At 38.4% G+C, this 12432-nt stretch overlaps 1 protein-coding gene across 1 annotated transcript; it reads right to left on the reverse strand.

Annotated features, from left to right (window-relative positions):
• Window positions 1-630: 630 nt before the first annotated feature.
• slc17a5 (solute carrier family 17 member 5) lies at window positions 631-11592 on the reverse strand. Its single transcript, XM_071480027.1, has 11 exons — window positions 11375-11592; window positions 8921-9117; window positions 7633-7866; window positions 7292-7379; window positions 6981-7067; window positions 6076-6194; window positions 4811-4969; window positions 4323-4455; window positions 4036-4183; window positions 3496-3586; window positions 631-2511 (listed from the first exon to the last, which is right to left on the reverse strand). Exons 1-11 carry the CDS (start codon window positions 11457-11459, stop codon window positions 2374-2376), a joined length of 1479 nt encoding a protein of 492 aa, XP_071336128.1. The 5' UTR covers window positions 11460-11592; the 3' UTR covers window positions 631-2373.
• Between the last annotated feature and the right edge of the window lie 840 nt (window positions 11593-12432).

The raw sequence follows: 12432 nt of genomic DNA on the forward strand, positions 1-12432 counted from the left end.
TATGAAATGTTTGAACATATAGACAACTGTATTTTTTGAGCAAAGGTGACATCCTTGGACAAGTGTGTCCAAACGAGCTGCCCTTGTTGTCCTTATGAGGATATTTTGTCTGGATATGACTGGGTCTTGAGTTATATTAGTGTGTGTGCTGTAAATGAGGTTAATTAAGAGTGAAACCTGTATGAAATTGTCATCATTCTTGATGCCTCCAGGGAGTGAGACTGAACAGCTATTATCTCTATTTACTATTTCTGCTCTTATTTCTGTTGTTTTTCTCTATTCTAACCGCTTATAAACCTTAGTTGTTGCTGGGAAGTGCTACTTTAAGTGCAATTTACAGTTAGGTTTTTTTTTTTTTTTTTTTTTTTTATATCACTGAAAATATCTACTCTGACAGACATATTGATTCTTTTCATTAGGCGGTACCAATTCAGTGGTTAATTTGGATTTTATTCCACAAATATCGGTAATAAGTGTTCCAGATTAACTGATGAGGTTATTATCAAAATGTTGGTGAATTTGATCTCCTGCACTTTTTCATCAGAAGCTTAAAGAACTACTATGCCGATGCTACGCACACTGTTCCTTCAGTTAGTTGAAAGCTGAATGAAATAACAACCCAACACAATATCAGATTTATGCAGCTGTATATGATGAAGTATTTACAATACATGACATTGATTTAAGACATATTTCTGGAATGTTTCCAGAGTGAAAGTTTACAATGATTACGCTCTGGTACAGTGCACTTATCATAGAAAAGTCCCTTTACTCTCTGCATGTAGACATGACTGTGAAACTGAAATAAGAAAAAGCAGGAATCCTTTATCAAAAGTGAGTCTGCAGTCCTGAATTGTCTGATACCATTTAACATATTGTAATAAGGCACAAGTGCATTTCATCTTGACTGTGGATGATGGTGCTACTTGTTGACAGAAATTACAACCAAGACAATATTTACCTTGTGGCTTAGTTCTGATTTACCTCTCTGTAGTCATTATGTATAAAGGATAAGCGTTCATATGTGACCTGAGAGTACAAACCTAAGCTGGTTGCATGGATAAAAAGATAATACTAAGAGTTACCAATGCCATATGTTGAGATTATCTATGATATTAGTCAGTTGACTGCAGAAACTGCTGCCAAATACCTCAATGTGGTAGATCAACATGTAAAACATAAATAAATGTCCTTTTCGATCCTTGTATGTATGCAAGAAGATACCTGAGAATTGGCACAGACAGTGCAAATCCTGGGATAAAGTAAGGGTGTGTCCACCAGGAACCTCTTTAAAAATGTTTTCTTTCCCTTCATTAGAAAGGCACCAACAGTTCAGCATCTTCTTAGTGTTACAGATGGGAAATAACTTGACCTATACAGTAGTTAAAAGGTGCTACTAAAATAAAAGAGGTGCCTTAGTGGACAAAACCTGACAAGACAACACACAAAATCCCTTTACTGCACCATAAGACAAGTAAATACAAAAAAATGGTCCATTTGAAATCACATGAAACACAAACAGCTTTAAAATCATTTTAAGGAGGTAAGGCATTTTCCCAAACAAGAGCTTGTGTGCGCTGTCCAGTCACAATCTTCTCTCAAAAAAGACATTATCCAATGTGTGTGTAGCGTTTAGGATGACATGTTTGTTATTTTCGGGGCAAACCTTACCAAACCTAACACTTATTGGCACTAACTTATCCCAAACTATACATGCACAAATGTAGGAAAACATCCTTTTGAAGAGTGCAATAAAACTTGAGGGTTTACTGTAAAGTTCTAGGGTAAAAACTAAATTGAGGCAGAAGTGCTCTGGAGGCAAAAATAAAAATTAAAAAATAGCAGGTAAGCCTTGTAAATTGGCAAACCTGAAAATCAGTAACAACATCGGGAATATGTGTCTTTCACAGCTTGTTTGTCATGCATGCTTGATAGTCAACGAACCGTTACTATAGCTATCTAAGCTAACCTTTCAGGTTGAAGCTAGCTACATTTTCTTCAATTAGTGGTAAGAGTTCTTGGGTTCATACGAAAGCATACAAAGCCTCTGATTTTTGCAGATGCATATAATGTTTCTGTGGCTCTGCTCAATTATTATCTTTTGCCTCCAAAGCGTTTCTGCTTGACTAAAAGTGCAATCTGCTTTTTTCACTACTGTGACTGCAGGCTCATGTGTCAACAGACTCCACATTCACAGTAAACAATATCCTTGAAGGTATCATGGCTGTTACTCACTGTTTTTTGCCGTGCTTTGAGAATCATTAGCACAGCTGAAACATGTCCCTTCCTGTAATTACCCATTGAAGAAGCCCATGACTGAGATTTGTCCATCAGACATCATCAAATGGATGAGTCTGGTACTTGTCTTCTGCCTCAGTCTCCATGGGAGTAGGATGTGTGGACAGCCCAGGGCTGCACTGTTCCTCGGCCAAACACAGTGTAGACCAATGCCCCAAACAGGTTGATGGCAGCAGCAATGTAGAAGACAGTCTGCCATTCCTCTATGGTTTTCTAAAGGACAGTTAATAATTAGTATTGAAATTAAAGGGTTTAGCCCTGCAGGGATTAGTGTGTAAATGATGTAGCTCATTATGTGGTGCGTTCTGAGAAACATCTTCACAGGTTAATGATTACAATCAATCTACGAACACAGGTGCACTGGTAGTCGTCCGACTGTACAGGGCCAACATGTTATAAATTGTTACTTCCATGGAAGTTTGTGTTTGGAAATCTTTAAAACACTCTTAAATGTCTTTTCCACTTCTCTCTACATTCATTTAATGACAAAATGCTAATCATGCATCTTTGAGAGGACAAACTTGCATCTGTGCATCAAAAACAAATGCCAATCAGATAATTATCACAAAGATGAATATTTGTTTTCCAGACTGATCAACCAAATCTAAATCTAACCACTGACCCTCCTGAAGAGTGGGACAGGAACAAGAGAATTTCTCTTGGTTAACAATCATAAATACACAAATTTGAATATTATGGTAGAAATTGTAGAAAACTGAAACAAAGAAACACTGTAACTGTAATGGCTATTATCAGTCCCAACAGAAACACTCTGGGTATGACTGTGATATATTTTATAGAGGACTATGGGTGCCACCTGGTGGTCAAATTAACATTAGCATGCTAATCCTGTACCAGCTAAACCAATTAGACATTAAATGGAAGCCAAATCAAGCCAAAGTAAGAATACCACCTGTTTAGGCAGTGACTGACCTCTGATTGTATGTAAACAGCAGCATACTACATACTACATCCCATGAGCATGTGACATTTATGTGCCGCTCAATCATCACAATGGCTGGCATGAAGCTACACAGTGTGCTGTTCAGGGAGTGCAATTATCATTTATATCAAATCTTTAATATTTGAATGCTAAATTTTAAAATGCAAACAGTTAAATATAACTTTCCTGTTAAACAAATCAAACCCACTGTGCAGACTGGTTAACTAGAGTGCGAGTGTGCATATGGTTCTTACCTGTGTGGTGAGGGCTCTTGCGATGACTGGTCCCACCATGCCAGGAATAGTGGCAAAGGTGTTGGTGATTCCCAGCAGAATGCCAGCATATCTTTGAAGATAAACACATAGATTGTTAAATGTAACAAGTATTTATTATCCCTTAAAACTCACTATAGTATTTACTGTGTACATATGCAGAAATACTCTGCATACATCCAGGATGTTAATTCTAAAATCATCTTGATCGTGAGAGGAAGAGTACACACAATATGTTTCAACTCTGCAAAATTCAGATATTTAAATGAATGAATAAATGATAATTTATTATTATAATTTAATATTTTCTATTTTGAAAAAAAAAAAAGAACAGCTATTCCTTCCAAAATTACTGCTTACACGCAGAACCATTTGAGTCATAGCAGGATGAAATTATCTTTATCAGTTGTATACATTTTGGGTTTTTTAAATTCTATAATTCTTAATTTCTTAATTCTTAATTCTGAAAAGTTGATAATGTTTCCAGAGATTATTTTGGTGATAGAAAGGAGTCATTCTTACGAAGGAGCAATGTCAAGATGGTTGATGTTGAAGCCAGAGGCCGACACTCCACCCAGAGAGGAGGAGATGGTGAGGAAGGTCACAGCCAAGGTGTAGTTACAGCCTGTATACCCCGCTGCCACCAGGAACACCGCCGGCCCGATCATACCTGCACAACAGACACAATTACAGTGAAAATCTCTTCACAACAGTTAGACACAGTACACTGGAAGTCAAAGGCCTGTTGTTTGTTACACAAACAAAAATAACACACTCCATGACTCAGCTGTGATATTGGCATTCCTTACCAACAATAGAGAAGGACTTCCTGACGATGACTGTGGGGTACTGGCAGGTTTCCCGCAGGTAATCAGCAACCTGGCCACTCAGCACTGCGAACACCGCACAGCCCACATAAGGCAGAGCTGACAGCATACCATTCTGTTGTGGGCAGAAGACAATGGTATGTAAAGTGTTTTATGATAACATAGTTATTGTATGCATTTCATCGGTGAGTAGAAATGACTCACTGATTCCCTACAACCAATCTTTTGATGAGTGCTCTCATTTTGATTTATCCATCTATCTCCTTTGTCCATTTCTACTCCTGTTACATACATTATTCTGACAATTAGTCTGATTTTGGGTGATGTTAACCTAAAGTTAAGTTATTTAGATATTCTTGAAACCAATTTAATAGGAAAAAAGGTTTGCAAACATGCATGGCCACGAACATACAATCAGACCACGTGTCTTCTTCCTTTTAATGTTCTGTGTTATGTGATGTTGACCTCACCTGCTGTATGCTGAATCCCAGTATGTCATTCATGTAGGTCGGCAGCAGGGTAAGGAGGGTGTAGAAGGTCCAGTTGTAGGAGAAGTGAGCCACAACGATGGCCCACAGCGGTCTGGATGTCACTAAGGCTCCCCAGGGGATGTTTGCAGATGAGGACAGCTGAGTCACATGGGAAGCAGACACAGGGGACAGATTGAGTTCTTCATTAGTACATACACCCTTGAAAACAGATAGTATATTTATTTTTTAGTTAATGCAGATCTAATACATTTTGTGCTAACAAATGGGAAGAGGCATGAACTTATCCACTTATTCTTGTTTAACATCCTTTTTGTCCATTCATTTGTATTGAATATTGTATATCTACTGCATAAACTGAAACAGGTCTTACAGAAGAGGACAGTAGTTGTTCTATAAGCCTTGTTCTCCCCCTGCTGGCAAGAAAAATGCCAATACACTTTTCTCAGTGTTGTGGTTTTTTTTTTCCCAGATTAAAAATATATATATAAAACACATATATTCACACACTTCAACATGTCTGATGACTCTGTAGTAAATTAAACAGTATACTAATATACTATATACCTCTGTAATCTTACAAACATTTTAGGAACCTAGGGTTTTCAACACAAAGTCATACATGCTGGTGCACAGAATCAGTGGGTAGACAGACACCAGGGTCCAGTCCCCAGCTGAAATGATGAACCCTGCATTAGTGTTCACTGTCACTGAGAATGTGCAGTATTTAGGGCGGTTTTGTGTCTGAATGTCATCATAAAATGCAGAACCATGGGGGAGTGTTATGATCTAACAGCTGAGTAAAACAGATAAGAGAATAAAATGCTGCAATACACTAAGATTATGCAATATTACTATCAGATAACTGTACTGGAGCGGAAACACCTGCTGCTACTGTCTTGCTCATACTCTGCTGCTACTGTCAAGGTAATAGAGTAAAGGACGGTAAAACATAGATCAAAGTGGCAATTAGAGCTATAATCCATCACTGCACATTAATAACAGATATATATATACAAAGGAAAAAATATAATACTCTGTTTCCTAATCTGTTTCCTTTAGTCTGTCAGTATAAAACAGCAGAGTGTATTATTTTACACTTTAACTTAATGTTGGACCTAATGAAAAAACAACAAAAGAACAATAGCAATATATTTTCATTACAGTTTTTATAAAATAGTTTAAAGAAACAGCACTAAAGCATCTTCTTTTTTTTTTTGTACTTATATTCTGGGTTCTGGTGTTACCTCGTTCTTGAGTGAGGTGGTGATGTAGAGTCTCTCCCGCTCTGATATCCGTGGGTGAGTGTTTGGACTGTCGAAGACCAAGAAGGCCCACAAGACAAACCACACCAGGCCAACAGCACCTGGACAAACACACACAAAATGACTCATTTCAATGCAGATGAGGATTGCTAGAGCATAAATCCTCCATCACATGAAAGATTGTTTGTAGCCAGCAGATGTGGCATGTATCAGTAAAAACTGGATTTTTGTTGTTGTTTCCCTGAAACTGAATTATTTCTACTTTAATCACATCCACTGAGAAAAATAGGTGTGTCTGACATCTGTTCAGCGGTTTGAGATGGAGCTAGATTAAAGCAGTTCAGGCAAGCAAGTTAAAAAATGCAGGACTTCTGCAGTGGTGTCATATGCACATTTTCTTCTTCAACTTGCTAAATCATCGTTTCCACAGATGAAAGAGGAACAAAGGAACAGACACTTAAAACAGCTCATCCAACACAAACGAATACTGTGGTGCATAAGCATTTTTTTTTCACCAATACTGGGTTTTAAGTGTTGCTATGATGTTGCTATGAGTTTTTATTACTTTACAGCTCCTTCGTGGTCAAGAATCTCTCTACAGCTTTTCTAACTAATGCATTAATGAATCATATGTGTGAAAGAAGGTTTTCAAAGATGCCCACCAGGCCAAAAGTCATATTCTGATATCTAAGCAAAAACTGCAATACTATGAAAACTGGGCATACAACAAAATGTTTACAGGCTAATACGCCAAGTAGCTACCAGGTGAAGCTTTTTGTAAAAGGTAATCTTTGAAACAAATTATATCACTCACTAAAATAAAATTAGACATCAATTCCAGGGAAAGTTAGAACACCACAACTCCTACAACACTCCAGGTGTTTTACCAAATACATAGAAGACGTAGGTCCAGTCGAGGTAAAAGCAGATTTCTCCGGACAGAGGGAGAGAGATCACCGTCCCCAGCTGGGCTCCTGGGATGGAAGAGAAAATACAAACATCAATCCTCACATTCCAGAAGCTGCAACCAGTGGATATTTAGCATTTTCGCTTGATAAATTACTTGTTTTACTTGATTAATCACTATCAAAATTGTTGTTAACTGATTAAATGCCTAATTGTTTCAAAGAGCAATTAAAAAACAGAAAATTACCACTATTTTGGCAGATGACCCAAAACGTTTTCCACTGTTTCTTACCTATGTAGGAAATGGTGAGCAGTCGGCTCCTCTCCAGCGGCGGGGCCCATGCTGCCCACATGGTGTACATTGCAGGAAATGTGACTCCCTGAAGACAAACACAACAACAACATGGACCCAACTGCACTGAAATACAACCAATCATCCAATTATATATGCATACAAACTATCTCTGTATTATTGTGTCTGCCTGTGTCTACAACTCCACTTATGGGCACTCAGACATACATTTTAATACTACTAGCTTAAGCAAATTAAGCAAATTTTACATATAGCTGCAGAACAGCTCATGTTTATGGTTCAAACAACAGGTGTGCACAAATAATTTAAACTTTCCCTACCTCTCCTATCCCCTCCAGCACTCTGACAGCAATGAGATAGCTTGCACCCAGGTCAGCAGCCACAGGGGTGAGCAGCGTAAAAACTACAGTTCCCAGGATTCCAAAGCCCATCAGCCACTTGGGTCCAAAGCGGCCAGCCAGGTAGCCTCCAGGGATCTGTGTCAGGATGTAGCCGTAGAAGAAGGAGCCCAGGATCCAGCCCTGTGTCTCAGAGTCCCAGTCGTACACACTGGCCTGTGGGGGTGGGGGTGGGGGTGGGGGGGGGGGGGGGGCGGGGGGGGGGGGGGCGCGTTGAGAACTTCATTAGGCATTAAACTACATCAAATATTATGAGGTCTTGATGAATAAAGAATGGAGACAATGTTTCTGGTTGTTTGGCTGTACCTCTGCATGTGAACACACGTGAATGTATTTTTATGTATACATCTCATTTGTCAGTCTTTCTCTCTACCTTTATATTACTACATACTCCGACACAACTATCTTTTGTTAAAAACCCTAAAGTTCACCTTAATATGATCCAAACAACCACACACTTAAGTTTAGTGTCCTCTCCTTATTATGTCATGTCTGTAGAGAAGCACAGCTTGTCAGTAGTAATGCAAGGTAATCTAACTTTGTCCATTGACCTTGTAAACGTTATATAAGTATGGTGTAATTTACAATACCAGATGAAAAACTTCGAAATAGCACCATGAATGGCTCAGTCCAGAACGCTGTTTGCCCCTGGTTCATTTTTTCCAAGACTGACACACTGCTGAATATCAGATGTCAACTCCAGCCTCCTGATTCATTTCATCTTGACATGTTTTAAGTTTTTTTTTCCCATGGACAGTGAACAAATATGGAAAAACATAACACTACAGCGTCAACCAATGTTTTCCGAAGGGCATTTTGAAGCTTGTCAATGAGTGTTTATCAGTCTGCATTTAGTACTGGTGGGATCATCCGGACTGTTTCTACCTTCAGTTTCTAAATCTCCACCAAGGAAACAAAAAATAGAGAAATTAAATACTGAAAACCAAACTTCTTGTCAATATGATTCGCTGACTTTTGAATTTTAGGTTGCCAAGAGCTGGGGAGTCTTTTAATCCATAAAATGTCATTATAAAGTGCTACTCAAATTCCACTTGTAACTTGGCAAAACAGACTAAATTTACAGAAGAAATGTTCTAAAGTGGGATTAAACTGTGTCAGGATACATGGAACAGTTCAATCATCTTAATCACTGCTATTTTGTGTATAGAGTCACATGGTCTTACTCAGCCGCAGTCATGTTCTTGCTCACCGTGTGGTTGTGTTTGGGCCGTGGTGGGTTGGCATGAGCGGGACACACTGAGAAACTGTGGTTGGCGCTGGATTGGTGGGTGTTGTTCAGCATGTCCACCATCGCCACACTGAGGTTCACTCGCAAAGAGTAGACCACGAAGAAGCCATAACAGGAGAGCAACGCCAGGCCATAGCGGGATGAACAGCACACTGGGGCTACAGAGCGAGGAGAGAGATAACGGCAATGAGACCTGTTTGGCACATGACGCTGTGTGTGAGCTCTGGTTACCGGCTGAAATTCACAACAAGGACAGTTTATCAGGTAATATTATCCGAGGTGAGTGCAATTCAAGGCAACATGTAACAGCCAAATTCAGCAGTGCAGCATTAGTATGGTCATCTCCTCTGCACAGCGGCAGAAAAGACAGAAACAGAAACTTTTTTTAATCACAAAATGAATCTGAAGGTTTTTGTCTTTACTTTTTTGCTTCTTTACTCATATAATCCATTGAGTGTAGAGCTGCAACTATTAGCCAAAAAATTTATTGACACGTATTTTTGAATATCAAGAAAAAAAATAACAAAAATACTCTGGTTCCAGCTTCTCAGATGTGAGGATTTTACTGCTTTGCTTTGTGATATCATGATGTAAACTGACATTTTATGAACCAAAAAATGTATCAATCATTCAAGAAAATAACTGGCAAAATAACAATAAAATAACTGCCACCCTGATTGAGAGGAACTTACACTGGGCTACACCTTTGAATGCGTCAGTTTTCTTGATCATCAAAGATAAATGAAACACACAACAGCAAGCTGATCAATGCTTACAAAAAATTATTCACCAACTGTTTTGATAACCAATTAATCATTTAAGTCATTTTCCCTGATAAGAGCTTCTCAGATGTGAGAATCTGCTGCTTTTCCTCACCTTAAACTTCAGTAAATTTAATAAAATCAAAATAAATTTTGTGTTTTAGAATATCAGTTAAACAGCACAAGATATTTAATAATATTGTCTTTGACTCTAGAAAAATGTTAGTTGAAGTGCTAATATCAACATGATCAATAACTATAATATCCCATATTTTCGGTCATTTAGCTGAACACATAGTTGTTTCAGTTCTTCACTTGTGCATCTTTTTATGTCTTGTCCTGGTTATTTTCATAACTAAACCTTAATTCGTGATAAGTCTCTGCATTTTGAATAATGTGCTTGTTGCTGATATGTCATGTCATGTCATTATATACATTAATGTGTCTGCCACGCCAGTGTTTTAATCAAACAGGCTGCCTATTTATGCATCAAGTACAATTTGAAGATATTGAAATAAGTCACGTTTAAAGAAGGAGAAATTGCCCTGCTAGATTTACATAAACATACACAGTTTCCCAGAGTTACAACTTTAAAATATCTTGATTTTAAACTGCATTTTCATTAAACTGACTCCGGGTTTATAAACATGACAGGCAGGTCTGTCCCATGATATAAACTCGGGGTAACTGCCTCTGAACTTGTGACTTGGGCATGTGTAAAAACATCAGCATGTGCATAAAAGCGAAGGATTGGTGGAGAAAGCCATTAAAACCATTTTACTGAGTTCAGATCTACCTTGGGTGACAGGACAATGCACCACTTAGGAAATCTTTCTGTAAATTAGTTAGCTCGGAGTCACTGTATAATGACGGTGATGTAAAAACCATCAGTCGAGGTTGTCAACTGATGCACAGGAGTTCGAGCAGGAACATTACACTTTACTGTAGTTAATCCAATAATAAACAGCCAGTGGTGAAAGGTAAGGAAGTACAACTATGAGGAACTAGTTCTTGTGTGTCCATTTTATGCTACTTTATACTGTACTTCAAGAACAACTCTATTAAATCTCAAAGGGAAATGCTGGACTTTTTACACCACTGCATTTATTAAGCTTAGTCAGATTCAGATTTTGCAGACAAAACACACGATCGGTTCCATAAAACAAGATGCTTTATGACAGATCAGGCTGTATATGACAGAGTTAAAAACATCTCCCCCTTGACCACTTGCATATTAACCCAGGTAACAAACATCCAGTGATATTCTGCATTTTGAATACTTTTGCTTCTGCACTTGTAAACTTCTGAATGCACGCTTGCTTTTAAAGAGGGGTATTGCTGCTTTTACTCACGTACACGATTAAAATAAAGAATAAAAAGTCTTCCAGCAGTGACAGATGTGCCACTGACGCTTTGGCTGGGGCACTGTGGGTTCATGCTGTTGTTCATTTCCAGGCGCTTTATCCGTGTTGTGTTAAAGTGCGTTACACTGTGCAGGTGTTTGCGTTGTGGGTAATGTCTCCTGGCTGTGTAAACATGCAGCCGCCTGCAGAGCAAACCTGTTTCTTCCAAGTGAAACGCCAAACATAGGAAAGCTGGACCTCTCTTGCAGCTACCTGCGGTGTTAGCTAAGGAGCTAGCTTTTGTCTCTCACCTCTCTGCACTTTGTCTTCGTGTCCTCGGTGAAGCAGCGGTGTCTCCTGTCCGTCCCCCTCCGTGTCCGACTCGTACCGCTCCATTTTTGAGTGAATGGTTGAGCGGCTGTGGTCTACAGCATCACAAACTACACCCAACTACACCACCAGCAGCACCACCAGCAGCAGAAAGCTAACCTCCAGTCAGCTGAGCTCACCGCCTGCTAACTGCCGTCATGTGACGTCACTGCCGGAAACACGTCATATCATGAGCTAAAAAAAAAATTAAATTAAAAAAAAGTGCAGAAAAAAAACGAGTAAAATACAAATTGTATTGTTATTTATTGTTGATTCAGACCCTGTAGTTAAATAAACATGTCGATACAACGCAGACAATGTAAAAATACTGCGTTTTAAAGTAGTAGTACAAAAATGTAAAAGTACTTCTGCAGAAAAAAATGGCACCTGTGATAGATATATTGTTCTATTCAATTCAATGTGCGTGCTTTATTCAATTATAGCTAGAAAAACAGTTGATATACAGAAGGAGCAGCAGCAGCTATAAACAAATGAATGATAAATGATAAATGATAAATGATAGAAGTGAAATAAAAAATAAAGGTGCAGATGGATTTATCAGTATAGTGCCTGTTTGCAAGTCTAATGGCTTCTGAAATAAAAATAAGCTTCCTTCTATTTGTTTTATAAATAGAAAATAAAGTAGTCACAGAGGACATGTTGTTGATAAAGGCTTTCCTGAGCAAATAAATGAAAATGTTAAAAAAAAAAAAACAACTTTCAAAATAGGAGTGTAGTTCATGTAGGAAGAACAGAGCCTGCTGTGCATTTTTCACCATGACGTGTATTTTCATTAAATCTCATAGAGATGATAACCCCACCGTGTTTGTCAGCCATTAAATGAAAGGAAAGAGTTCTGACCTTTCTTCCATCGTGATCCTCATTGTTCCTGTGCTCTGTCTAATCGTATTAGACTCAGACCACGAAGCCAGGATACAACAGCTCGTTTATTATAACTGTATGACAAAGATTTTCCTAGTTTGTGCTGTAATGGCTGTGT

Source organism: Trachinotus anak, unplaced genomic scaffold (assembly GCF_046630095.1).
Source record: "Trachinotus anak isolate AG129_WGS33_773 ecotype Australia unplaced genomic scaffold, CSIRO_AGI_Tana_v1 ptg000007l, whole genome shotgun sequence".
NCBI classification, from domain to species: Eukaryota; Metazoa; Chordata; class Actinopteri; order Carangiformes; family Carangidae; genus Trachinotus; species Trachinotus anak.